This window comes from Microtus pennsylvanicus, chromosome 9 (genome assembly GCF_037038515.1).
Source record: "Microtus pennsylvanicus isolate mMicPen1 chromosome 9, mMicPen1.hap1, whole genome shotgun sequence".
In the NCBI taxonomy this organism is placed as follows: domain Eukaryota; kingdom Metazoa; phylum Chordata; class Mammalia; order Rodentia; family Cricetidae; genus Microtus; species Microtus pennsylvanicus.
The window spans coordinates 103083123-103108432 of NC_134587.1; the positions used below are offsets into that span (position 1 = coordinate 103083123).

The window sequence follows — 25310 nt, forward strand, 5'->3', positions numbered from 1 at the left end:
AAAGGATAAATTCTATCAAAGAATTACAGACAACTGGGAATGCTAAGCATGGGAGAAATAGTCTTTCCCAGGGAAGAGCACACTTATTGGCTATCCAGTTGTTTGTATTTCTTAAATTTTACATGACAGAACATAATCCATCCAAACATTAAAAGACAGAGAAACCAAGATGATGGTGGGGAAAAATTGTGACTCCTATATTCTTCATGGCCTCCATAAATTGGTGGGAACCTTTCTGGGTATTTTTTCCACCTATGCATAACCTTGTAATATGAAAAATTTTTGTCTTCATATATTATTCTATTCTTATAACAATCCTGAAGATATCTGTAGGGTTAAGACAGCCCCCTTTAGAGGGCGGGGTTTGCCTCAGGCGAATGCCTGCCAATAAATGGTGCGCGGAGAGGCGGCTCGCTCCCTTTTTTCCTCCCTACCTGTACTACGCTGGAACTTTGGTTCTGTAAGTTTAACAATAAAGTGGTAAATATTCTTTGATATCTGCATTGCCTTTATTTTGTGCGGGTACAGATATCATCTTCCCCATTTTGTAGCATTGAAATTCACATCCACCAGTATCAAACATACACCTAACTAATGCCAATATGCCAGCATACATCTGATGGCAAGGCATTCTCACACTTTAGATCACTGCCAACACGGGAATAATATCCATGGTGCTCTGCCATTCACTTCCCTGATGAGCCCGCCTTTTCCATGACTGGCATAGGACACTAGAGAACTTAACTATGGAAAAGGTTAACCTTTCCCTAAGCTCACTTTCTTCTTTCAGTGCCTGAACTTACATTCAGAGAAAATAGGGACAATAGATTTCATATTATACAGCTCTCTGAAGCACAAAACTATCAGCTGGATGCCTCCTCTCCTTGAGTCTAGGCTATAGACACAGAGTAAATACATATCCCTATGGTGAACTGCTCTCCATTGGAAACTGAATTGACCCTCTCTGTTTTATTTCAAACTAGCACCAAGTCTTATTTAGTTTGAATAGTTAAGGACACATGTTACATTACATTTTCAATTCTTCTTGGTTCATGGTGCATCAGTACATTTACCACGCCTTAAACACACTCTCAAATGCCACATGAATGAAAAATGGGCAAGCAAAATAACCACTATCACTACTACGAGCATTCCCCAGAAACCTATTATTTTGTATGGTTTATTTTCCTCTGTTTCACACAATAATGTGTCAAAACTCTGAATTTCATTGAGAGAGGAAGATGGATTGATTTTGTTAACTAGTGTCTGGGAGAAGACTTGAGCTGTCAGGAGCAAAGTGCCATTCTCCATCACCAGAAGAGCTAATCAGGGAAACACAGGCAGCTAATGTGGGCAGCAAGCACATCCATCTCAGGCTGGATCCCAGGCTGTTATTAGGTGTGACTAATCACATCTTCGTGATGCGTCTCAGTCTGTGATAACATGCCCCTTGGTGACATCAGTACTTACAGGAGATGGATGCCACATGATCTGTGTAGAACACAGCACCAGTTTGCAATGCCTCTAGCCTGTTTCCCCACCACCGCACATCTGCCACCACAAGTCTTTATAGGAAATTTCAGGGATACAGCATTGTCTGGTGCTGGAAAGCTGACCAGTGGCCATAACCGCAGACAGAACGATTCTCCCTCCTCCCGCAACAATCAGCTGCCAAATTCGTATGTGTTGGGGCCTGGAGAGCACCTCCCTCATCTATGCAGCACTTTTGGTTGGTTTGTTCTTCTGTGGTTCCTGAGACAGCATTAAGTTGAGTACTGTGTGCACTCTGCATGCATGTCCATAAACTCTGGTTTTCTGCTCAGTTAACCTCCGATGGGTAATTAGAAGAAGAGAAATAACAAACAGACAACAGTCAGAAGTGCAGTATCACCCCTGACTTAGACCCTGTGTCTTTAGTTCCATGGGAAAGAATCGCCTGCCTTCATACTAGGAAGCTGAACTCCTTAGGGTCACTTTTTACTTTAAAATTTCATGGTATAAAAAATGCCCTTCAAAAGCACTCTTGGTACACCATCTCTTCTAAACTACAAATTGTTTAAGAGGCAAGAGCAGGGTATATATTTTTAAGACATTTCTAAGTTTTAAATCTTAAGACATAACTTAGAGCATTTAAAATTTTAAAGAGCAAGTGTTTCTAAGCATGCGAAATGACAGAAAAGACCAATAAAACATGTTTCTCAAGAGCACAAGGTGAAGGCTCCTACCCCACTTCCAGCACAGGGTATTTATTTGCTTGGGAAACTAGAATTTACTCATAATATTCTGGTTGCTAAAACAAAAATAAAACAATGGGCTGCATTTCCATTGTCTAATTTGCAAAGAGAATACATAGTAGGGATTTTTGTAGAAAGAATAATTTCATGTAAACAAGTATTGCTAGTTTAATTGTTACTTTGAAGCTAATTGAAATATATTAACACTGTACTGTCATATACTAGAGAAATGCTATCTGATAAAAGCCATTTTGCATGAGCTCTTTGTGTGTCCGTCTGTTGGGACACTGAGGCACTCAGTAAACCTGAGTGATGCTCTTTTGTCTCCCTGTGGTGCTGAAAAGTTGGCCTACCCTTTCCTTTAATCGCCTTTCCTTTAATCAGTGTTTCTGATTTTATTTTTCAGAATGAAAAGTCCCCAGGGCGATCTGCAAGTCGATCAAGTAACATATCAAAAGTAGGTGAAAGCTCTCCGTGTTCTTGTTTATTGATTTCTGCCTTTCATGAGTTCAATGAATATTGATAACATTTAGCCTATAATTGTTATGTATGAGAAACATTCAACTACGATTTGCTAATGATTTCAACTATTTCATACTTTTACTGCTGGAAACATCATACTTTCATGCCATCAGCTGTGTGTTTTCTGCTTTGCTGTCGATACAGAAGGTAATTTTCTACTTTCGGAGTTGTACAGGGAACCATGACTCCTTGTCCCTCCACTTCAAACACCGTAGGGACAACACACACTCACATCACAGCTATTAGCAATCATGGCACTGTTCCCGTGAATTTAAAATGTCAGGATTTAGTGTCAACTTCACTGAGACATATACATTTTTATCTAGATAACTTTCAGAAATCAGTTTCATAAAAACTTTAATTTGACTACATTATAAATACAGAATCAATGTATACAAATCAAAATACTCCATAGGCCGACTTTAAGGCTAAGACAGAAAAGTATTTTTTATTATGAATCTGTACAAATACTCTAGAATTTTTACTAATATGAAAAGAATTCATGAACTGTTCTTTAATATGGGGTGCCATGTGATGGACAGACATGGGGTACCATGTGATGGGTAAATATGGGGTACCATGTCATTGGCAGACATGGTTCTTGGGAAGTAAAATATAATATACTGCTATTTTTCTTTTTGATATAACAGTTTAGTTTTAAAAACTACAAACTATATTTATATTAAAAATTGAAATGAATAAAATGGGATCCAAAATAGCAAGGTAAGAGAGAGTCAACACATCTTTCCACCTCACCGTTTCTGATTGCAGCAAGCTTGACAGTAACAGCCCTTCCAAGGCTGCACTGAGAAGTAATGATAACTATGGTTTAACCTTTGCTCTGCAAAAGCCAAACCACGAGTGTTGACTCCCACCTGTACCTCCAGCACAGGGGAGGCTGAGGCAGGAGACTTGTCATGAGTTTGAGGACCACAAGGTGACATTTTATCTCAATAAAGCAAACACTACAATAGAGGCCTAAAGTGTGTGAGGCTGACCAGGCTGGAATGTGGTGCCATTCTGAGCAGTCTCTGGAGCAGTGTCTGGACATTGATACCAAAGGCTGTGCTTTGTCTGGATATCGTTGAGAATCTGCTGCAGTTCCTCATCTTCAGAAATGCCTTTCCAGGCTTGGAATCAGAGCTTTGGATATCTCTGCCGTCTCTGGGCATATAGACTGGCTAAACTGACCAACAATACAAACCTACGTAGCCTTTTCCGGGAACCAAGCTGCGAACACTGGCCGTGGTCTGTCTCTTTTTGAAGTGACTGAACCGGACTGTTTTCACGAAAACCTCTGAAAGTTTCTGTTCTTCTTCTGCACTCTCATTATGTTGCTTTGGATGCTCCAGAAGCACGTGAACTTCAGAATTTAGGAGTGTCTGTTTCAAACTCTGAGGAAAGATGAGCTACTTCTTCTACGTCGTCAGTCCACAGATCACTGACGCTTAAGGAGGTAGCAATTTTCTAAAATAGAAACTCTGATTTTCCAAGACACTGGCAGGAGCAAGAAGGCCAGGGCCCTTCAACATCCCCAGCGTTCACTCTGCGTTAGTAATTTTCAGTGAGTTTTTCATGGGGAAATCTAGAAATTAGTGGCTTTATGCCAATCCCAGCTTCCCATTTAGAGAAACTCTGCTTTCTTCTTAGTTCCCAGAAGCGAGTGACGGTTACTCACTGAGAAGTAGGAGCTCCAGAATGTCGCCGTTCTCTTCAGCTGGTTTCCTAAGCACAAACGGTAGATGACTGTGCACACATACTGGGTGCTTCCACATCTTGAACACACACATTTTTGCTCGTTTCTCTGTATGGAGGACCTCTGTGTTGCAATGCCACCGCCTAGCTAGGATCCCTGGATAGCATCCTTGGAAAGCTGATCCAGAACACAAGCTCTCATATGCTTGCTTGCAGTACATGCAGGACTCAAAGCTGAGGTAGCCGGAGAGAACTACACAGAGGCCTGTGTTGGTGGGTTGATGCTCTGAGTGATAGGTAGACAATTTGGGGAATGACCTTGAGGGGTATTTCTGGAGCAGACAGCTCTCTCACTGTGGTGTTATCCCCCTCTTCCTGCCCCACCAGAAATCTAAAAGCAATGGACATTCCCAGTCATTGACTTCAGACTCCAAAATTGTGATCCAGAACAATCTTTCCTCTTGAAAACAGTATTGCCACTGGTATTTGTTACAGTAATCAAAATTTGATGGAGCATCACTAAATGTTTTGAATTAGATTCAAATCAGAGTTCCTCCAGAGATATTTGAAAAGGGATGAGCCCTTCTTGTTGAGAATACTTCAGAAGGTGGGATCTTAAATTAAAGTCTGTTAAATTTTGTTGTTTCCTAAGGCAATCACCTAAACTCCCTAAGACATTTACTGCCCCACAACAAAACTAGCACCTGAAGGATTCCTTCATTTAGTTTTATATTAGCATATCATCTTCTAAATGCCTGTCATCCAAGTCTCATAGGAGAAAGCCCACCCAGAGCTCTGAAACAGTGTCTTCTTTCTGAACAGGTTACTGTTAGTCACGAGACTGGCAGCTCCGTTACCACCCCAAATTGTCATCATCAAGGAGCTCAAGTCTATCCTTTCCAAACTACTGTTTGAGAAGTGCAGTGTGTTCACAGTTTTCAGCCCTTTAGCTAACTCTTTTAGAAAGCATAGAAAATCCCAAGTGTGTGCCTTTCCATCTCTGACTTCTTAAAGATTCTCTGACATTCTGTTTGGAGAGGAATGAAAATCTTTTCTCTGTTTCCTTAGTTATGACACAGAAAAGTTTCAGCTACCAAACCCTGGTAGATTTCCAGGAACCTAAATCTCTGAACCCAATACAACTCTCCCTGTATTTGTGTCAGAATGATAATCAAAAATGATAAATATGTTACTGGGTCCTCAATACTCTTGTGAATTACTAAATGATAAATTCTTCGGTGAGCATGTGGACTACTGGGTAGGAAATGACAGAACCTATAAATATTGGAATTCTTTCATTTTCAGGTGTTAGAGAAGGAAATGTCAAAAGTGGAACAAACTTTAATCCTTTAAGATTGACAAGATAATTTTATGTAAAACTACTGTGGTTTTCAAGGGTACAATACTCAGTATAATGGAGTCATAAAGAACGTGGAGAGCAGAGCACCTGTTAAGAAGAGTTATTGAATTTCCTTTATTGCCTTATTTATAAAGGGAGAAAGAATATATTCTGTTCACATGTGCATATATGTGTTTGTGTGTGCGTTTATGTGTAAGTTTCTTGAAAACGGTTAAGCTATGTGTAAGTATCAGCTACTTCAGCTGTAGAGCGCCAAAGACTTAGGCCTCAATAGCAGCATCATATCACCGAGGCATCTCTCTTTGCATAAATGAATTTGGGACTATAATGTATGCATTCTTTTTTTTAGTTAAACCAGAATAAATTAGACAGTGATAAGGTTAAGAGAGACATTAGAAAATACTGCATAGTCCTGTTATCTTAAATGTTTTCAATTAAAGTATAATAAATGCTTTTAGACCAGCATTTGTGTGACTCACGCTGCCTTCTTCTTTACCTTTTTCTAGTTTGTGCTAAACTATAACCATTGATATAAGACTCTTTCAGGATGTGGTAATAGAATAGCACAACTTCCCCTGCATCCTTAGGTCTGCTCTTCTACCTGAGTCTTCTTATTCCTTACTAAATGAGCAGACCTTCCAATCAACAGTTCTTACTGTGTCTTTTTCTTGTTTTTTTTATGGAATAATGAAGCAATTAAAATGTATACTGGATCTTTAGTGAGCTCAAAGGACAGAACTGAGAGAAAATATATGATATCACTGTGCACCTGAGCATAAAATATGTGTGCAATATATGTGCACACACATAGAATGTACGCAATGTGCACACTCTGTATAGATATGTATGTATACACGATACATATATAAGATATACACTCTGCAACAGCATGTGCCCAAAATAGTTAACAGACGTGAAAATTCAAAAGACCGCTGGCAGGTTTGGTTGCTGTTGGCATCTAAACACTTGTACTTGAGAGTTAGTGTGCACATGATTTCACCAGTTCATTGGGCTGGAGCTGCAAACCATTTGTTTTATCATAAGCACATGCTTTCTTTGAGGGAGGCTGAACTATGCATGAGTGAGGCAAATGAATGACCAGAGGACCAGCCCCAGCAAAACTCTAGACCAGGAGTCTCTAGTGACTTTTCCTGAAAGACAAAATTGCACAGGTGCCAGTATCACCTCTGTTTCAGGGATAAAATATTTCTTGAAGAACTGTGTTCTACTTTTGTTGGGAGCTTGCCACTGTTTCCTGTGAACCTGAGCCCGTGTACATTTTTCTCTGCTTATTTTCTTTTAAATCTTTCACTGTAATAAATCAAAGCTGGGATATGATTACAGTTCTCAAGCCTGAGGTCCCTTAGATCTCAAACAGTGAGCACGGTCAAAGGGACCTCAAACACATTGCTCTGCAAGGAAGTGCAGAGGGGATGAGGGGTAGCAAAGATTATCTCTGTTTAATTGCAATAGGATAGTTCAGAGGGAGTTTCTTAGGAGAGTGGTACCTAAACAAGGACTTCAATGTGTGACCTGGTCAACTGTTGGGGAACAGGTGTAAGGAAATGTAAGTACAAAGCTTTGGAAGGGAGGAAACAGATTATAAAGAAGGAGAGAAAAGAGCCAAGGAGCTACTATGAAAACAATTTCAATATAATAGGTGCGTTCTCTTTAGTTCGGTTGGACAGGTGTCGTCTGGCTTGGAAAATGGAAAATGAAATTAGAGTTCAGCAAGGCTCTCAAACCTCTATTCTGTCTTAAGGAATGTGGATGACTGTGAACATTATATTTGCCATTTTAGAACTGTACAATAAAAACATATTTCATATTTCCTGATGCAAATATGAAAAATTTCAGTGTGGTACATAATAAATGCTGAGTTGTTAGTGAACATAAAACTTACATTTTTAGTTTTTAGCCTCTGAATAAGTTGTTTTGACAATTAACCTCTGAATAAACCTCTGAAATGTTCAATAACAATTATATTATTGAGGTTATCCCAACGTTCTTGTAAGCTCATGCTTTTGTTTGTCTTAACAATATTAGACACTTAGACTGCACCTTTTTCTTGTTTTATATTATTTATTTTTATAAAGTCTTTCTATGTATCCAAGGCTGCCCTTGACCTCTGCTTCTCTTGATTCAGTATTGTAAGTGCTAGAATTATAAGCATATGCTACCCCAATATTTTTGTGACTTTTTTCTTAATATTTCTTATGCTAGGAAGGACAGTATGCTTTGGATATATTAAGTTGATCCAAGGCCTATAGGTTATTCACATGGGTTTAAACAATACAGGAGATATTGTAGGAAAATCTTACGTGGGGAGAGAAACCTTCACTTTCATAACACACACTTATTCTGAAACTTTTAATTCATTATCGGTTTTCATTGCTCCTTTTAGTATACACGTGACACACAAGCTTCTAAAGATTAAAACCTGGCCAAACGCCATGTTTCTTTCACTTTTTCTGTGATAGGGGATCATTATATTCAGCTAGCAACAATATGTGCATTACAAGAAAATCTTCTGAAAAGCAACTGTCACAGAGAAAGAAACTTACTTCCATTCAAGCTCACAAAATTGTTCTACTGAATAAAGTCTTTGGTTCGGGCTTGAGCACAAAGCAGCTCATAAAACGAAATTCATTTATGAAAAGAAATTCAAAAGTGACTACCTTAACAAAATGATACTTCAGTGAGCTTTCATAATTTCTTAGTATATTCCCCAGACTATATTGACTTGACAGGTCTTGTCTAAATTTTTCATTTGGTTTCTGCCCGGAAATATCTTCTATAAGGTTATCATGAAAATGTTATATAGCTCTAAAATACTATTTTCTAAGATTTCTCTTGTATGAATACCCCAGCTCATTTCACAATAAAAGAAGATGAATAATGCAGTCAAAACAATTCCTTCAACGATTCCTTTGAGGGTGTGCAGTGCACAGTGTGTTAAGGTGGATCGCAGCATTTTAAATGAGTGCTGTCTTTTGATCAGATTCATGCTTCATTAGACTTCAGGATAACTTTATCACTCCATATTTTGCCAGACTTACCTTTAAGATTCCAAAGTATTTCCTAGCAAGGTCAAGCTGAAAATGTTGAAAATGTTTCCGATGTGTAAAATATACTGGAAATACCTTCAGCTAAACCCAAGCCAGCATTTACATTCATGAGCAGGTGTTTAATATTCTGATCTACTAGGAAATCCTTCTTGGTTTGCTAATACAAGGGATCTATAAATCAGCTATACCCTTAGACAGCATATCTTTAGAGAATAACCTGAATGCATTGATGAAGTAAAGGAGGACATCCTGTTGAGAAATTAGTTGAACTACCTGGAGGATTTTCACAGATCCTCAGTCTAGGTTCCTCTTGAGAAAAGCTGAGTGAATGGATATAAATTCAGTTGAATTAGTAAAGGTAATGAGGACTATTAAGAAACCTGAAGCTTCTTATGGCCCAACACTTCTTCTTTATGTATGTCCACTCCTTGTGAGTGCTCATGACTTTATAGGTCAATAACTCTCAGACCTCTTATGTCAAAATTTCATCCATAAAATTTGGATTCACATATCATCCTTTTTTAAAAAATTTCATATAGATGTATAATAGGAAGATGTCTTCAGACTGGTTGCTATAATAAGATCCTGAGATAAGGATTTTTGTAGTGACTTCTGAGCAAGTAGTAGTGGGAGAAACAATTGCTGGAATGATAGAAGCATCTCAAAAGAAAAGATGTCAAGAGAATATGCCTTTGCTCCTATGTGCTGACACTAATATTAAATGCATGTAGATTTGTTCTTCTGCAGGCGAGGGAGCAAGACTTTTTTCTTTTACTGGTCACTTATTGGATTTCAGAGACAGGAAGATTTCTGTGCCTGCTGGCACTCTTCTAAGGCAGGGAAGTGATCCAAAAGCCACAGCGACTAGCTCCTGGAGAGAGCCACAGTTGTAAAAGGTTAGAAACGGAAGTATATACTCACATATGTTTAAAGGGGGCTAGAAAGGATTTCTTCACAACACTAACAGTATCTGCTACAGTCCATCTTCTGTGTGCATGAGATCCATATTTATCCATCCATCCTTTCCTGTACTCCTGTAGATGATAATGGGTTACAATTTCTAAAGAAAATCCTAGAAAGGTGAGGTGGTAGAGTAAGCTTTTGCTGTTGCAGCTGTCAAGCCAAGACCAATTCATCTTCTCTAAAGCTTCCTTCCAAAGTCTCTTTCTTGGCAAAATGTTTCTACTTCCTCTCCTTATGACTCTGACCTTGGCAGCAGCTAAAATCATCCTACAGGCATTGAATTTGGGTATGAAAAATATTTGGTAGCTGCAAACACCCCTCCTTCTCATAGGCAAGTTGCATTCTTCAGAGAATTACTGCACTTCATACGAGACCATGTAACCTGGTTTGAGGAAAAGACCCAGTCACATGGTCCTCTGGTGTCCACACTCTGCTCTTTATTCTTCCTAGAGTCCTGAAGCATGGCAAGAACTTCTTCTTAAGTCATGTTCTCTGCAGAAGGGAGAGTGACCTGCAATAGCCACACTGGCAGTTTCGAATGAGAGGGTTTATTGCATTATGGAAGGAAGAGTTTAACAGCAATACCTGCAAATAGCAGATAGCAGATAGCAAAGAGCAGCTGAAAGACAGAAAACAGCATCAGTTCAGGTGCTCACAATGTGTGCTAGAAGTGACTGGAGTGATCTGATTGAGAGAGAAAATAAACAGAATTAATAACGTCAAGTTGGAGCTTACAAACATCCAGCAGAAATGATTAGGAAGTAGCCAGTCATGTTGGAGTTCAGGACTCAGGTGGTCCCTGGTGCAGGGTTCTTTGCAGCCTTGCTATGCATGGGCTTCTGGCTCGCCATCCTCACTGCAGACAATTGCATGTCTCTCCTGGAAATATTTTACCTAATTATTTTAAAAAGTCAGAACATTTAGAACCCTTAGTTGTTTGCTACCTTTTCCTGTGGTCTTGTTATAGGGTCGGGGGACAGTCCATCATGACATAAAAGGCTTTGGAGGTTACCTTGGGACAAAGATACTTGGGTCTAAACTGGGAGGCTCTACCCCGCTTCCAGAGATAGCATCTCAGTAAGTTTAAATGGTATACGGCAATTGAACAGTACACGGTACACTAGAAATGGGAAAGAGAATTCTGATGTGTTCTGATGAAATCTGTTACCCCTACCCATAACATTAAATTTTTCCATTCAATTATCTATTTGAATATTTAGTTTGTTTTTTGATTTTTTAAATAGAATACTTTACTTGGATAGTACAGTCATGAGTCATGATAGAGAGTCAATTGAAGATACAATTGAATATTGTAAAAGAGAAATTAAAATATCGGTAGCAACTGTACATTTTTTGAAGGTAAACATCAAACCTACATTTCAATTTTATTTATTATTGTACTCTGGGAACATGAAATTCGCCACTTATTATTGGGCTGACACCAGTGCAGTTTGTATTATGGCTGAAAGCATTGAAGTACCGCTTCTCGTCCAGGCTCCCTCTAAACAGCGGTCTTCTGCATCACCTAATAGAGGAAATCTGTGAATTGCTGCCAGTGGGGCTTGCCATGCATTCGGGGTCACTTCTGACAGTGGAGTGGAATCTTCTTTACTCATGAAGGTATGCATGCGCATGCACAAGAACACAGGCTTCCTAAAATCCTGTATTTGGACTGCTTTGGAACATGGTAGACTTTTCCTTCCCGCCCTCTGGAGTGCACAAGCATGTTAAATAGCGATGTGATAAAAATCATTGACATTGTGTCTTTAAAAAAATGTACTACTATTGCTTTTGTCAATGTATGTATATCATAGCACAGATGTGGAATCCAAAGGAGAACTCTGTGAAATCAGGCCACTCCTTCTGCCTTTATATTTGCCTAAGAATTGAACTCATATCTTCAGGCTTGCTCAGCAAACACCTTTACCTGCTGATCTCTCTGGTTTTCTATCTAACAAAACAGGAAAACTGATCAAATATAAATTGGGTGGAGTCTTGCTACTATTTAGAACCACAGCATTTTATATATCCCTCAGAACAAAAATAAACATGCATGTGTCCTTGTTATGGAATTTATGGACTCAGAGGAAATGACCTGTCCATGCCTGTCCTTGGCAGCTATGACCTAATACACCAATTTTTCACATAAAGCCACAAAGAACTTCTGGCATATACACCATACCAAATATCAATCCCATCTGTAAACAGAGATTGCTTTTGTTTTCTGGCCACCCAGACCCAAATAATCAGACAGAAACTATATTAATTAAAACACTGTTTGGCCAATGCTCAGGCATATTCTTAGCTAGCACTTACATCTTAAATTAACCCATTTATACTAATCTGTGTATCATCACAAGGCTGTGGCTTACCAGTAAGGTTCTAGTATCTTTTTTTTTTTTGGCAACTACATGGCATATCCCTGACTCTGCCTTCTTTCTCCCCACATTCTGTTTAGTTTTACCATCTAGTTATATTCTGCCCTGACACAGGCCAAAGCAGTTTCTTTATTAACCACTGGTAATAAAACGCATTCACAGTATACAGAAGGGAATCCCACACCATCTTCTTTTTCTGTATAAATAAAAAGGAAGGTTTTAATTTTAAGTATTAAAATTATATATAACACTACAGGTACCCAGCAAGAATTACAGTTACAATAACTATATGTCATTTATCTTTTATTATTACAAAGGAAAGCTATAACTATCTGTCTTTTACTCCATCAAAGAGCCCAGAAGAATATAACAATGCCTATGTAAAAAGGAAGTGTATTGCAATCAACTTCCAAAGTTCTAGAATTGACAGAGACATTTTGCTGCCTGGACAGTCACCCAAAGTTCTTTTGTAATGTTGTAATCTTCAATCGACAGGCCCAAAGTATCTGGCAGACTTTTCCATGAAGCAAGAAATTTGAAAGTATGTTTTGCATATATTGACAGTTTGTCATTCACTTTTTTCTGTGTCCTGCAGAATGTCTCACAAACTCTTTCATGAAGCAGGTACCTTGAAGGGCTGTTTCACCTTCTTTTGGCAAGTTCAGGAGTCATTTTTCTGTGGGTCCTGCATGTCCAATTCATACAGCATACCACCAAGCAGTACAGGCGAAAGCAGTTTCTTGCCCAAATGGCTGACAAACTCCATAAGGAGACTTTTAGATGGCCATAATCCTCTTGAAGTAAATGGTGCTGCCAGAAGCAGACATGTCTCACTGCTGAGAATAGTCTAACTTCTTAAAACCTTTTAAATAACATATTCTATAGGTCTTTGAAGTGTTAAAGATTATCTACCTAATTAAAATATCTCTGCATATCTAGAAAACCTAACTAACATGACATACAAATTGGACTATTTATAAATGATATCTATTAATCTGCAATTTTTAATTATGCATTACATTTTAAATGAGCACTATAAACATAATACCTTAAACAAGAGTAGAAATATATATATACATATATATGTATATATATATATATATGTCTATCAATTTGACCTTAAATTTGTATCAATAAACCATAGTCCATACCAATGTAAAATATTCATTTCTATATAATATCTCCCTTTAAATGAGCTGTCAAGCAGACACTGACCTGCTGAAGTAGAAAGGTACATGGGTCTCTGGGTAAAACCATTGCTGTTGAGCTAGAGGCAAGAGGAAACAGTCAAAATCATGAGTTAGCATCTCAGCTCCTGATGGATGGGATACTAATCACTAGTGAGGACCTTGGGGTGGGTTGTCTTTGGATCATTACAATTTACTTGTGTATCACATTTTATTTTATTTCACTTTAACAGAACTTTGCCAGGCTGTATTTCTGGGAAACTTAGAAGAGAAAGATACACTGATGAAATCCGCCTTTGTTGGTGCTTTTGATTCAGAAGTCATAACTGATGCCACCTTGTTTGTCCATATGCATTCTATATTTTTTTAGCTTTTTCTAGGACCTCTGATGTTTTAGTTGGCTTCTTTGAGGATGTGGCTAGAACCCTCAGCAGGTCACCATTACTGCATCTGATCATTTATAACCAGAAAAGTTCAAGGAAAAGTTTCGCTAGTCTATCCTGAAGGTGCAGCGTTTTTCTCCCTGCTCCTATTATGTCGCAGAACTTGCTCACACTGTCAGCCAGTACCACCTCCTGAGGACTCAGAGGTCCTCTGATCTCCTAACACAGGGCAGGTCCTGCCTAACATCATCTCACATTCAAGGACTCAGAAGCTGTGGCTCTAATGTACAATGCTGGGACTTTATTCTACATCCCTGCAGGTGTTACCTGCTTGACAGTGCTATTGTTAAAGCCTTAGAAAGGGCAACATCAGAGCTATCACCTTAGAAGACAGCCCAGAAAAGGGAGACTAAGTCTTATAGAACACAGCCTATTTCATGCCAACATACATGAGGCAGGGCTTTGCTTCTTGTAGATCTCTAGTCTTTACCAAAAATTAATGAGTAACAATAGGCATTATGGCAGTCATGACCACTTCCAGTAATCAACTTGGATAATGTGTGTTTACGAAAGGTATCACTTAGGATTCTGCAGGTTTGCACATTCTGGTCCAAACAAGGGGTACTCCTAACATGACACACAGTAGAGAGTTCTAATGTTGGAAGTTGAGACTATAGCTTGATCATTTTGAGGGCTGTTTATCAGGACATCAGAAAGCAGAGGTATTCATTATCATCCAAGTTAGCTTTTGTCAGTCTACCGAGCTGTGTCCAAGGTTCTCTGTGATATTCTGACGAATGATAGAAATATCCAAGTATGATTTATGTTCTTTCCTTCAGTAGCATTGTTCTTGAGCTGTGTATTTATCTTTTTTCAAGCATTACAAACAGATTCAATTTTAAAAACTCTCTAACTCTCTAATAACTGAAATTATTAAATAACTATTTAAATTAAATAACTGGAATATATAATCTAGATAGATAGATAGATAGATAGATAGATAGATAGATAGATAGATAGACAGACAGACAGCTATAGGTATAGATATAAATAGTTTCTACCCTGCCATAGGCCAAAGTAGCTTTTTTGTTAACTAATGGTAATAAAAAATATTTACAGAATACAGAGGGGAATGCCACATCATCTTCATTTTTGGTCTAAATAGAAAGGAAATTAGTACTGGCATTTCATTGCTGTGCTTTGACTCTTCTCAATTTCAGAATTCCTGACATACATTTCCTCATTTACACTATAATGTATGTTGGTGTACTTGAAGATGAATTGAAAATATTATTGTTTTTGCTTCTTTTGTTTGTGTGCTAAGGGTAGAATTTAAGACTTTGCCCATGTTAGGCAAATATACCAGTAAGCTGTACCATCCAGCTCGGTAATGTGCTTTTAAACCGTCCTTCCCTTCCAATGATGTCAGTAGTTCTTACCATTTTACAGGTCATAGAGGAACTATTTCTGAGCATCTTGACCCCATTAGGTCCTGGCACAAAAGATTTACTTTAAAAAATAGATGGGAAAAATATTCTGCATAGTTAATTTACAGTAAGAATTTCTAGGTATTGATATTAGACCATTGCTACCTAGTGTGGCAGTCATTAGCACAGATGGCTAGTTAAATTTAAATTAATTGCAATTATATAAGGTTTAACCCCAGGTTCAGTTGTACTGAACTAATTGTTTATGAATGAGGCCTATGGAATTCAAGACAGCTCTGACTGCTGTAGTACTGGGCGTGGCATGTCTGATGTGGGAAGCTGTTTCCCAGACTTAATCATAAAGTTAAAGCAAGCTAGTGCTAGTGTTTGGTTTCCTTTGTAACCCTGGAAAGCAAATGAGTAACGTGTAAGTTTTTGGTGCCAAGATTGGAAATCATTCCTCATTATTTACCATCTGTCAGATTATGTAAAGAAAAAGTAATAAGTCAACATGAACGTGTGCTTTCCTTTCTGTCAAGAGCAATTTATTTTAAGTGAGATTTATGTCCTTGGGTTCATTTTTAAATGTTGTGTTCATTCATTTCAGTGTAATGAATATCTGAGGTGGCATGAAAACCATATTCAATGCCAAATTATATATAAATTGGTGGTTTTCTGGGATCTGGGGAGATTGCAAGTGAAGACAATACTCACAGGAAGAGTACTGGGTGCAGTTTCTTGATATTCTCTGGATTTCATCAACTAAAAACACAGTACAAGAGAAATGGATCTGAAGATAGTCTTTTCTTCATCCTCAAACTCAATAAATTATAGAAACATTCCTTTAATTCAAGTGGTCTAACATGGCATTTCTGTGGTTACATCCTTGGCATTTTGGAGCTATGATTTTAATTTTATATTAAGAAATAAAATTTCCAATCTAATGACTCTTGGTTTCATAATGAGCCCTAACCTGTAGAGGTAGTCAAGATGATGAGACCATTATGTTCAAATACTTACCCAGAGAAGTTTGTTAATCCTCCCCAATCCTTTGCTTTCTGTGTTTTTCATAGCTCATCAGCCTCCCATCTTTGTGCCTCTCTCCCTTCTGTTTCTTAGATTCTCGGGTAGCAGTTGATTACTCTTAGTTTTCAGGCTTGTTTTGGGGTTTGACTTTTTCTTTTCTTTTTCTTGTTAGTTACAGCTGAGTCCTTCTGTTTGGCTTCTCCTAAGTACATATCCTTGGTAGCTTGCTATTATCTAATATCATTTCCTGTTTATGTCCTTCATCTTCTCTATGTTTGAGTCCTTTCCATGACTCCTACGGTGGATGATGGCAGCTGTGTTGTTAATGTAATGAACGTGTAGACTTGATTTGGACTGATTAAGCCAAATAAATCCACTTTCAGATGAACTACCCAATTTGGCTGTCTTTGTTGATCAAATTAGCTGGATATTTGTCAAATCTCTATCTCGCTAATTACTGCAGAGGCACATTATGTATTCCCTCATTCAAATCTCATTTCATTAAAATTTACCACTAAGACTGTGTGAATGAAAGGTGACGCACAAATAGACCAGTTTAAAATAGAATTCAATAGTTATGTGCGTTGTTCCCCTTCTCATCGTTCCACTGAAGTAAGGAAACTTTGTTAATGTGTTCTTTCTTGCTTACAAAGGGACAAAGATGAACTTGGGGGATTCTATGTTCACTCTCTCCAAAATCCATGATGGCAATGCTTGCCTCACAACACAGCAAGACTCCCAGGCTTACTGATGTGCTGCTCAAATGTGAAAATAAAGTGACTGATGATTGCTCACATGCTGCAGTCTATCAGAAGGAAAAGTTTTCCTGAACGAAAAAATTCCCCTGTAAAGATTTTGGTGTACGTGATATGTGCTGGGCGAGAATATGGAGTCTTAATCTTTAAGAATTAACACTGATTTTTCAGGCCTCAAGAAATAATCAGCTAGTACAAGTAGACCTTCAGGGTTTCTTTGGTTCCCAAACCTTGATATTTCCACAATTTTAGGACAATGTGCTTAAGATAAAAAACAACCAATAAAACTTACCTTATTGGATATCTTTTGTATAATAGCTACTCCAGACAAAAATACATTTGCTGAAACTTTAATACTAACTTGAAGATCACCAACTCATTTCCTGCAAAGAGAACTCTACAGCTTGAATTGTGCTTCAGTAAAAGAGTTTGTTTTTTAAAAATTATTTGTTCTGAGAACAGAGAGAGCAAGATAACCAAATAGAAATTTTTATTATTCAGTACAATTACTGAATAATGACAATAGTTCTTCTAATTGTTGCATTTATATATTTTGCACTGTAGTTTAATTATGATATTATAACATACTTATTTTGTAAATAATATATACATTGTGAAAAAGCACTTTTCTTACGTGAAGTAAGTCTTTTCTTCACTATTTTTCTTAATAGAAAAATGTAATAACAATAATATTAGCCGTTAAATATCAATAATATTAGCCGTAAAGTGTCAAGTTTAACATTTTACCCAAGATATCAGTCTTTCTATAGTATTCAGAATGTCAGATTTAATGATTGTCTTTTGGTTTCTGTTGCTGTAATCAAACACCATGAACAAGAGCAATGCGGGGTTTGTTTCAGCTTTCACTTACACAGCACAGTTCACCATCAAAGGAAGTCAGGGCAGAAACTCAAAAAGGCAGAAACTTGGAGGCTGAAGCTGATGCAGAAGCCATGGAGGAAACGCTGCTTACTTGCTTGCTCCCCATGACTTGTTCAACCTGCTTTTTTATAATGGCCAGGACCACCAGCCCAGGACGGTACCACCAACAGTGATCTGGGCTTTCCCACATCAATCTTCAATCAAGAAAAATGTACGACGAGCTTGCCCACAAGCCCATCTAGAGGAAACATTTGCTCAATTGGGATTCTATCTTCTGAAATGATTTTAATTTGTGTCAAGTTGATATAAAACTCCTCAGCACAAGGATGGAGATAGTTTGATGAGTACATGTTCAGTACTTGAAGGATAGGTGAAGAAAGAACTAACAGAATTTAGGCGTCCATCTACTTTTCCCGTATCTTCTGCCTTCCACGTCTATTCATACTTCTATGAACCCAAACGAAGAAACAGAGTAACATATAATTTGTAGATAAGCCCTTTTCCCAGGTAGAGAATAATATATTGATAGCTAAGACATAAAAAAAATACATTTAAATTTTTAACACATGAAAATGTTTTACACACCAGGCGGTGGTGGCACACGCCTTTAATCCCAGCACTCAGGAGGCAGAGGCAGGCAGATCTCTGTGAGTTCGAGGCCAGCCTGGTCTACAAGAGCTAGTTCCAAGACAGGAACCAAAAAGCTACGGAGAAACCCTGTCTCGAAAATCAGAAAAAAAAAACACCTAAACACATAAAAAATAAATAAAAATATAAAAATAATAAATAGGAAATTATTTAATGGGGATGTTCTATTGGGAACTCACCAAGGCCAGCTGGCCTGGGTCTGAAAAAGCATGGGATAAAACCGGACTTGCTGAACATAGCAGACAATGAGGACTACTGAGAACTCAAGAACAATGGCAATGGGTTTTTGATCCTACTGCACGTTCTGGCTTTGGGGGAGCCTAGGCAGTTTGGATGCTCACCTTACTAGACCTGGATGGAGGTGGGTGGTCCTTGGACTTCCCACAGGTCAGGGAACCCTGATTGCTCTTTGGGCTGAAGAGGGAGGGGGACTTGATCGGGGGAGGGGGACTTGATCGGGGGAGGGGGATTTGATCGGGGGAGGGGGAGGGAAATGAGAGGCGGTGGCGGGGAGGAGGCAGAAATCTTTAATAAATAAATAAATTTTTTAAAAAAGAAAATGTTTTATGCAAAAATCCCTGTGTTATTGGCATATTGCAGGATGGGACTTTAAAGATTTTTTAGCATTTATTTATGTATTGTTAAGCATGTGTGTGTGTGTATTTGTGTGTGCCTACAATAGTTTATTTGTACCGTGTGTGTGCCTGCTGCCCTCAGAAAACAAAGAATATAGGAACACCTGGAACCGGAGTTGCAGGTGGTTCTGAGCCACATGTAGCAAGTTCTCTTAAATGCAGAGCCATCTCTCCAGTCTTCAACTTTACTTTAAAGTTTCTTAAAGGCAGTATCTTTTTTCAGTGTGGCATCACTGCCTTGTACATTTGCCATCTCTAACCCTGACAGAAATATGTCCTTTTCTCTTCAAATACTTGTATATGTGTGGTTGTCATGCATGTATGTATACACATTCCCATGTGGGAGAGTGAACATGTGTGTTCACATGTGTAGACACTGAGGGCTATTGTTGGGACTTTTCCCTTGATCACTCTTTTAACTGTATTTCTTGAATCAGTGTGTCTAGATAAAATCCAGGACTTGCTACATGACTGGTCTCACTAGCCAGCTCGCTCTGGGAATCTTGTCTCTACCTTCCAAAACTGAAATTACAGAAGGCAGCCGAATTCATTTGGCATTTATCTGGATCCTGGGGATGCCAGCTCAGCCTCCTTGCTTGCAGAGAAAGCATTTTGAACTGCTGAGCCATCTCCTCAGCCCCTGACAGTAACCTTTTCAGATAGACTCATGATTTAGAGATTAGAGATTAGAAAATGAAACAGTGATTGGGGAGTTGGCCCTAAATTCCAAAAAATACTAGCGACAGAACCTGTCTATTTAACTATGCATTTGCTTCAAAAGTGATTTTTCTGAGGGCTGAAATATCAAGCACCGCATGGGCTTCTCTTAGGCTTTTTTCCAGTGTGGCACTCCAAAGTGTAAATAACCATGAAAGTGGCTATGTAAATTGAAATAAGCCAACCACAGAGAGGCAAATACCACTTACGTGTGGACTCTTCAATGTTGATCTCATAGAACTTTCCAGAAGAGGGGATAGTAGCAGGAAGAAGCAGAGGAAAATAGGAAAAAGAAGGGTGAGTAAGACCTGTTTAGTGGCAACCAAATTGCAATGCAGGGTAAAAAGATAAGGTGTGCACAATAAGACGATGTTGTAGTGAGGGTGTCTATTGCTGTGAAGAGATACCATGACCACAGCAGCTCTTATAAAGGAAAACAATTGGAATATAGCTTATAGGTCCAGAGGTTTAGTCCATTATTGTCTTAATGAGAAGCATGGCAGCATGCAGGCAGACATGGTACTGGAGGAGGAACTGAGAGTTCTACATCTTGATCCACAGGCAACAAAAGGAGACTGTGTGCCACACTAGCTCATAGTTTGAGCAAATGACACCTCAAAGCTTGCCCCCACAGTGACACACCTTCTCCATCGATGCTACCCCCATTATTGACCCTACATGCTAAAACAGACTAGGATAGAACCTGCATGCGCTTCAATAGCTACATATCTGAGGACTGAAATATCAGTCTACCCCACAGGGCCACTTCCTATGGGTCAAACATTCAAATACATAAGTCTATGGGGCCATTCCTAACAAAACCACCACAGATGACAATGAATAACGAGAATATATTGTCTAATTGAAGAGCTAGAAAACAGTTTAGAATGCTTTTAGCCCAGAAAATGAAAAATTTAAAAGAGATAAACATATTTAACATGATTGAATGGTTATAAAATGTTCACACAATTCATCAGTTGGCATCCTATATATGTATTTGTATGCTAAAAATTTCAATTAAAATTTTAAAATATAAGTCCATTAAATAAAATTTTGTTTGACAATGTTATTTAAAATATGATGTGAAAGAGTTTAAAAAATAACTGGAGAGCGAGTGTGGTTGTAGTAAGAAAATATTTGGAAAGCTTATTTTTGTAGGCAATAAAAAGCCAATTGAATTTCTTGAAAAGAAAAATTGAATAAAATAAAGAAAAATGAAGCTTGAAAATGCCTACAGGGGCTAGAGAGATGATTCTTACAAAGAATTTGAATTTAGATACCATAGTCCTATTAGAAAGTTCACAACCAACTTTGACTGTAGCTCTGGGAGGATCCAACCCTTGTGACCACTGCTAGTCCCTAAACTAATACACACACACACACACACACACACACACACACACGCGCGCGCCACTTATTCAAATAAAACTTTAAAAACATGATTGTAGCCAGGCGGTGATGGTGCATGCCTTCAGTCCTAGCACTCATGAGGCACAGGCAGGTGTATCTCTCTATGTTCGAGGCCAGCATGATCTACAGAGTGAGTTCTAGAACAGGCTCCAAAGCTACATAGAAACCCTGTCTCCAAATATAAACAAACAAATAAATAAATAGAACATGATTGTAGTTTAGTCACATTGTTATTTAAGATTTGTATATTCTACTGCATGTACTTCCTAAATACTACTGTATTTAAATATTGAATGGCAATTACCAGTATCAACTTTGAATTACTTAGGAATAAATTATCCTTTTGTTGGCAAGCTAATTTTGCATGCATCACAAACAGAAGAATATTTACAAGTGGATAAGGCAATAGGTAGATGAATAAATATGCAATTCAGTAAAATTGAGAAAAATACTTACATATCAGATACAATGATGTTCACTGCATAGTAGTTTCAACTTTCATTTTTATTAGAAATTTTTATAAAATCTTGGGTAAAATAAAAGCTTGAGAGATGATTCAATGATAAAAGCACTTGTTGCTTTGGCAGACGGCCTGGGCTAAGTTCCCAGCATACAGCTGGTGGCTCACAACTATCTGTAATGCCAATTCCAGGGATTCTGACCTTTTTCTGGCTTCCATGGGCACCAGGCACACATATGATGCATAAACCACATGCTAGCAAAACACTCATGCATGTAAAATGTATATACATATATATTTCATATGCATTATATATATTTAATTTCTATGTTAATATATTGTTTATATGTGTTAATATTTAATATGTTATGTCTATATATAACTCGGAAAATACATTCATTGGTAGGAATATACAACACAGAATAGAGGAGCTAAAATACAATGTTCCCTGAGGCATCCCAATGAATCTAACATGAGCCCTGTAGACCTAGAGTGATGCTAATGAGAAAGAGAAAGAAGGAACACTTATTGTGTTTGACTCAGCATGAAGAAAAGGAAGGGTAAGGAGTAAAGGAATGCCCGGACAGCTTTCTAGCCGAGTCTAAGGGTGGTGCTAAAATAGTGTGGCCTTGAGATTCCAGATGTGGCTATTGTGTAGGGACTTCTGTCATAGGGTTTATCTATTTAGAGTTTTGAAGACTCTGCCCGTGGAAAAACAACATTCTTTCTGATGGTCTTATCCCTTCTGGAATGTTCTCCTTATGCCAGTAATTATTCTGTACCCAGTGTTTTGCTTGCAATGCCAAATTGGCATTCTTCTACCCTTAAAAGGACCCGTTGTTTCCTCCCGGCTCTCTCTGAACTTCCCTGGCCCATTTAAAGTAACGAAAGTGTTACTCTGTAACTTCTCAGATTGGGTCACAGAAAATAGCACGTCTTTTGCAATTTTTTTTCCTGGTTCTTTTGCTCCTGTGAAGTATTCCTTGAGATCCCCAACTGAGATGCTCTTTCAGGATACTGGCTGCCTCCCAGCACCCTGAGGGAGTTAACATATGATTTCTACAGAGAGGAGAGAGCTGCTTGAGCTCCACCCACCCTGATCTCCTCTGTCAGTCTTCTGAGCTCCGCATCAGGCACCTGACCCAGTGCACCTCCATGCGGGTCTTGCCCCTAACCCTTGAGTCTGGTTAGCTGGCACCAAATGGAACTAAGGGACTCATCCCTCTTAAGGTCTGTCCAGATTGGAGGTTTAAGAATAGAATAGTTCCAAAGAACCACTGTCTCAAAAACAAAAATAAACAAACAAACAAAAGATTAGAATAGATGTCATCATGTTAAACCACTGAGTCTAAAGATCATATGGCAATGGAATACTACACAGCCTAAAAAATTAATGACATCTTGGAATTTGCAGGCAATTGGATGGAGCTAGAAAACACCATACTGAGTGAGATAACCCAGACACAGAAAGACAGTTACCATATGTACTCACTCATAAGTGACTTTTAGTCACAAAGCAAAGAAAACTAGCCTAAAAATCCCAATCCCAGAAAACCTAGACACCAAAGAGGACCCTAAGAGAGACATATGTGGATCTAATCTACATGGGAAGTAGAAAAAGACAAGATCTCCTGAGTAAATTGGGAGCGTGGGGTCATAGGAGAGAGCTGAAGGGGGGCGGGGAGAGGCAAAGAAGGGAGCAGAGAAAAATGTAGAGCTCAATAAAATCAATAAAAAATGTTTTTAAAAAAGATCAAAAGGTCACAAGGGCCCTGGTGGGAAGCCACCTAAGTATGAGAACTTGAATCTAACTCCCTGAAGAAATGGATAAAGCTAAGTGAGCATGGTGGTTTGCACCTATACTCCTAGCACCAGGGGAATTTTATGAAGTTCACTGGCTGGCAGCATAGTTGAATGGTGTGTTCTAAGCCAAGTGGGCGACCATGGCTCCAAAATCACGATGACTGGCTAAAACTGACCTATGTGTGTAGGTTCTCTCTTCCTCCCTCCGCCTCTCTTCCAGAACACGTACATGGAGATTATCAAGTGAGACTATCTTGTCCTATTAGGGGGAAAAAACAAAAACAAAATCAAAAATCTGATTTTTTTTATTTAAGCAGGAAGTATGAGTGCTTCATCATCAGTGAAAATGAATCTTTGTCCAACTAATTTTCTCTCCTCACTCTGTGTGATGGCCTAGATCATTAGCCTTGTTAAATGTTCCTATAGAACAGATATACAGTAATCTGGATAACATCCAAAATTTACATTGAATACGGTAGAAAAATGTCACTCATCCAGGGTACTAAACTTCTACCTATCATGGAATTGCCACACTACACTGATCATAACAGCAAAGCGTGTAGCTGCTACTGGATGGACAGTTATTGTACTGTACCAATTTGTCATGTCTGTGATGGGCTGGCATGAATGGCACTCCTCAAGTAAGTGTGGTATCAACACGACTCTCCATGTCTGTTCTACAAACTCCTCTTGAGGCTTTCCTAAATCTTCATTTAGAGATGGAGAGCAACATCCTTCAGAACTCATGCTATACTGCTTCTCTCTCAGAGTCTATGTGCTCTTGTGTAGGCTGCAGATACTGAATTCATGGAGGTTAGGGAGGAATCTCTTAGTAAATTTTGCATAGATGCATAAACAGCCCTTTAAAACATTAGCGTATTGTTTGCCCTTTTTTGCATGCAAATCAGAAACATGGTAGTCCCACGGAGCATCTGGTTATCATTTATCTAATTGTTACATATTTATTGGGCACTTAGTGTGTATATGCATGTATGTGTCATATGTTCTTGTCACGCCAACACACTGAGGAATGCAATGGAAATTTATAGAATAAAGTGTCCGAACCAGTCACTCATTGCAATGAACATTTGCAAATAAAGTTGATTGAACAAAAAGTTGCACTGTGTGATATATAGCAATGCTACCAGGATGAATTAAGAGGTCTTGGAGAGATGGAAAAAATGGAGAAGAGAAAAGGCTAGGCTGCCATTTTGCTTCGTGTTCTTTTGTATTTCTCTTTGTGTTTGTTTGCTTAGTTTGGTTTGGTTTGGTTTGAGATTTTTTTTTTTTAATTTTCACTTCAGGGGGAATTGCAGGGAGGAGAGAAGGATATGGAGGTACTGGAAGGCGAGCAGATTTGGGGTGCCTAATGTGAAATTCCCAAAGATTCAAAAAAGAAATTATGTTAAACTTTTATAAAACAATCATTAGTAGAATCATAAAATCATGGAGATGTGGAATTTCCAAAGAGATAATATACTAGGGAGAAAGTATGTCAATAAAAGTTAATAAGTTTAAAGACAGCTCTGAGGAACATCCCCAGTCTCACAGAGAAAGGTTGACAAGGGACTCTAGAAGAACTTGACAAGAAAGATTATGAGAAAAATCAGGAGCTTTCGAAGCCACCAAATACCAAAGCAAGTGCTTTAGAAAGATCTGGCATTCTGGAGAATTGAGGGAGGGTCAATATTGAGAATTTTTTATTTTATGCTCTAGTCAGCTTCAGAAAAGAGAATCTCAGTTCTACAATAAGACAT

At 38.4% G+C, this 25310-nt stretch overlaps 1 protein-coding gene across 10 annotated transcripts in view; it reads left to right on the top strand.

Moving 5' to 3' along the window:
• The window catches only part of Marchf1 (membrane associated ring-CH-type finger 1), an 814098-nt gene that overhangs the window by 631313 nt on the left and 157475 nt on the right, over positions 1-25310 (top strand). For all 10 annotated transcript variants that reach the window (XM_075986882.1, XM_075986884.1, XM_075986889.1 and 7 more), the window contains one exon: positions 2641-2691. In XM_075986882.1, the coding sequence (XP_075842997.1) occupies positions 2641-2691 (51 nt within the window). The remainder of the gene's footprint in view (positions 1-2640; positions 2692-25310) is intronic.